Source organism: Athene cunicularia (genome assembly GCF_003259725.1).
Source record: "Athene cunicularia isolate RWA chromosome 12 unlocalized genomic scaffold, athCun1 chr12_part1, whole genome shotgun sequence".
Taxonomy (NCBI): domain Eukaryota; kingdom Metazoa; phylum Chordata; class Aves; order Strigiformes; family Strigidae; genus Athene; species Athene cunicularia.
The window spans coordinates 16,506,317-16,507,432 of record NW_020799116.1 but is presented as its reverse complement, the minus strand read 5'-3'; the positions used below and the strand labels follow the sequence as shown (position 1 = coordinate 16,507,432).

Genomic DNA, 1,116 nt, shown 5'->3' with positions numbered 1-1,116 from the left:
CCCCCCCCCCCCCCCCAGCACTGCCGGGCTGCCCACAGGCGGGATCTGCTGCATCCCACCAGCAGCAGGCAGGAGCTGCCCTGCTCCTCCTGCCTGCTCCCCCGCGGGCGCCAGGGAGGCTGGGCGCTCTCCTCTGCAGCCCCTTTCTTCTCTCAGGTTATAATTACACCTCGCCGGGCAGCTCAGGAAATACCAGCTTCTTCCCCCGAGCGCCTCTCAGAATAGCAAGCGGCACGGCTGGGCTCATTTCGCATGCACCGGGTTTAGTGCCGCCACCCAGACGCTTCCTCCTGCCGGGGCAGCGCTGGCACAGCCCTGGCACAGGCCTGGCACAGCCCCGGCATCACTCGCCGTCACCTCCCTGGCCAGCCCCGGCCTTTGCCCCTCGGCCAGGGTCTCCTGGCAGCAGCCTGGGAAGTGGGGGAGATGAAAGGGGAGGGAACGGGAGATGCTTCGATCGGGCAGCACGTGCCCTGCCTGCCACTGTTTGCCTTGTGATAAGGCTAGGCAGAACAACAAATACATGGAGTGGGGGATGGCCCCGGGGGGTGACGTGGGTACCCCCAGGGCTGGGGTGGCAGATTCACCCTGTCCTTCTGTGCCCACCTCAGTTTGGAACCCTCTGCTACAAGCAAAGAGCATCTCCCCAGGGATCTCATCCCACGGCGTGCCAGCCCCGAGAGCCCCAGCCCATCATGAGACTGCCATGCTGCCACACTGACGGGATGCCACCATCCTCGGTGGCCCATGTGTCACCCAGCATTGTCCTCCTCCTGACTGCCAGCCCCAGCGCCCACTCGCTCACCCTGATGGCATGGCTACGGCCACACATGTGGGCACAGAACCCCCCCATGGTGGAACCCCGGGCTGTGTCTCTGGGGCTGCTGAGCCAGCTGCACCGATTTCCCAGCATCCGCCTCTGCTGCCTGCCGGCCCCGGGTGACAAGGACAGCAACAGCCCTGCTGTGCCGAGTCCTCCCGCTTCTCCATACCCAGCTCCAGCTCTCCTGGGCTGCTCCTGCTGTCCCACTGCTCAGTGACACCTGGGACATCATCCCCCCCCCCAACCCTCCGTCATGGCTGGGCAGCCCAAGCTGGGCCCCGGTGCCGTCCCAC

At 66.2% G+C, this 1,116-nt stretch overlaps 1 protein-coding gene across 1 annotated transcript in view; it reads right to left on the bottom strand.

Moving 5' to 3' along the window:
* Positions 1-1,116, bottom strand: part of SLC38A3 (solute carrier family 38 member 3) — an 8,807-nt gene extending 7,691 nt beyond the window's left edge. Inside the window, exon 1 of the mRNA XM_026857589.1 lies at positions 993-1,116. Within this exon, the coding sequence (XP_026713390.1) occupies positions 993-1,055 (63 nt within the window). The 5' untranslated portion in view covers positions 1,056-1,116. The remainder of the gene's footprint in view (positions 1-992) is intronic.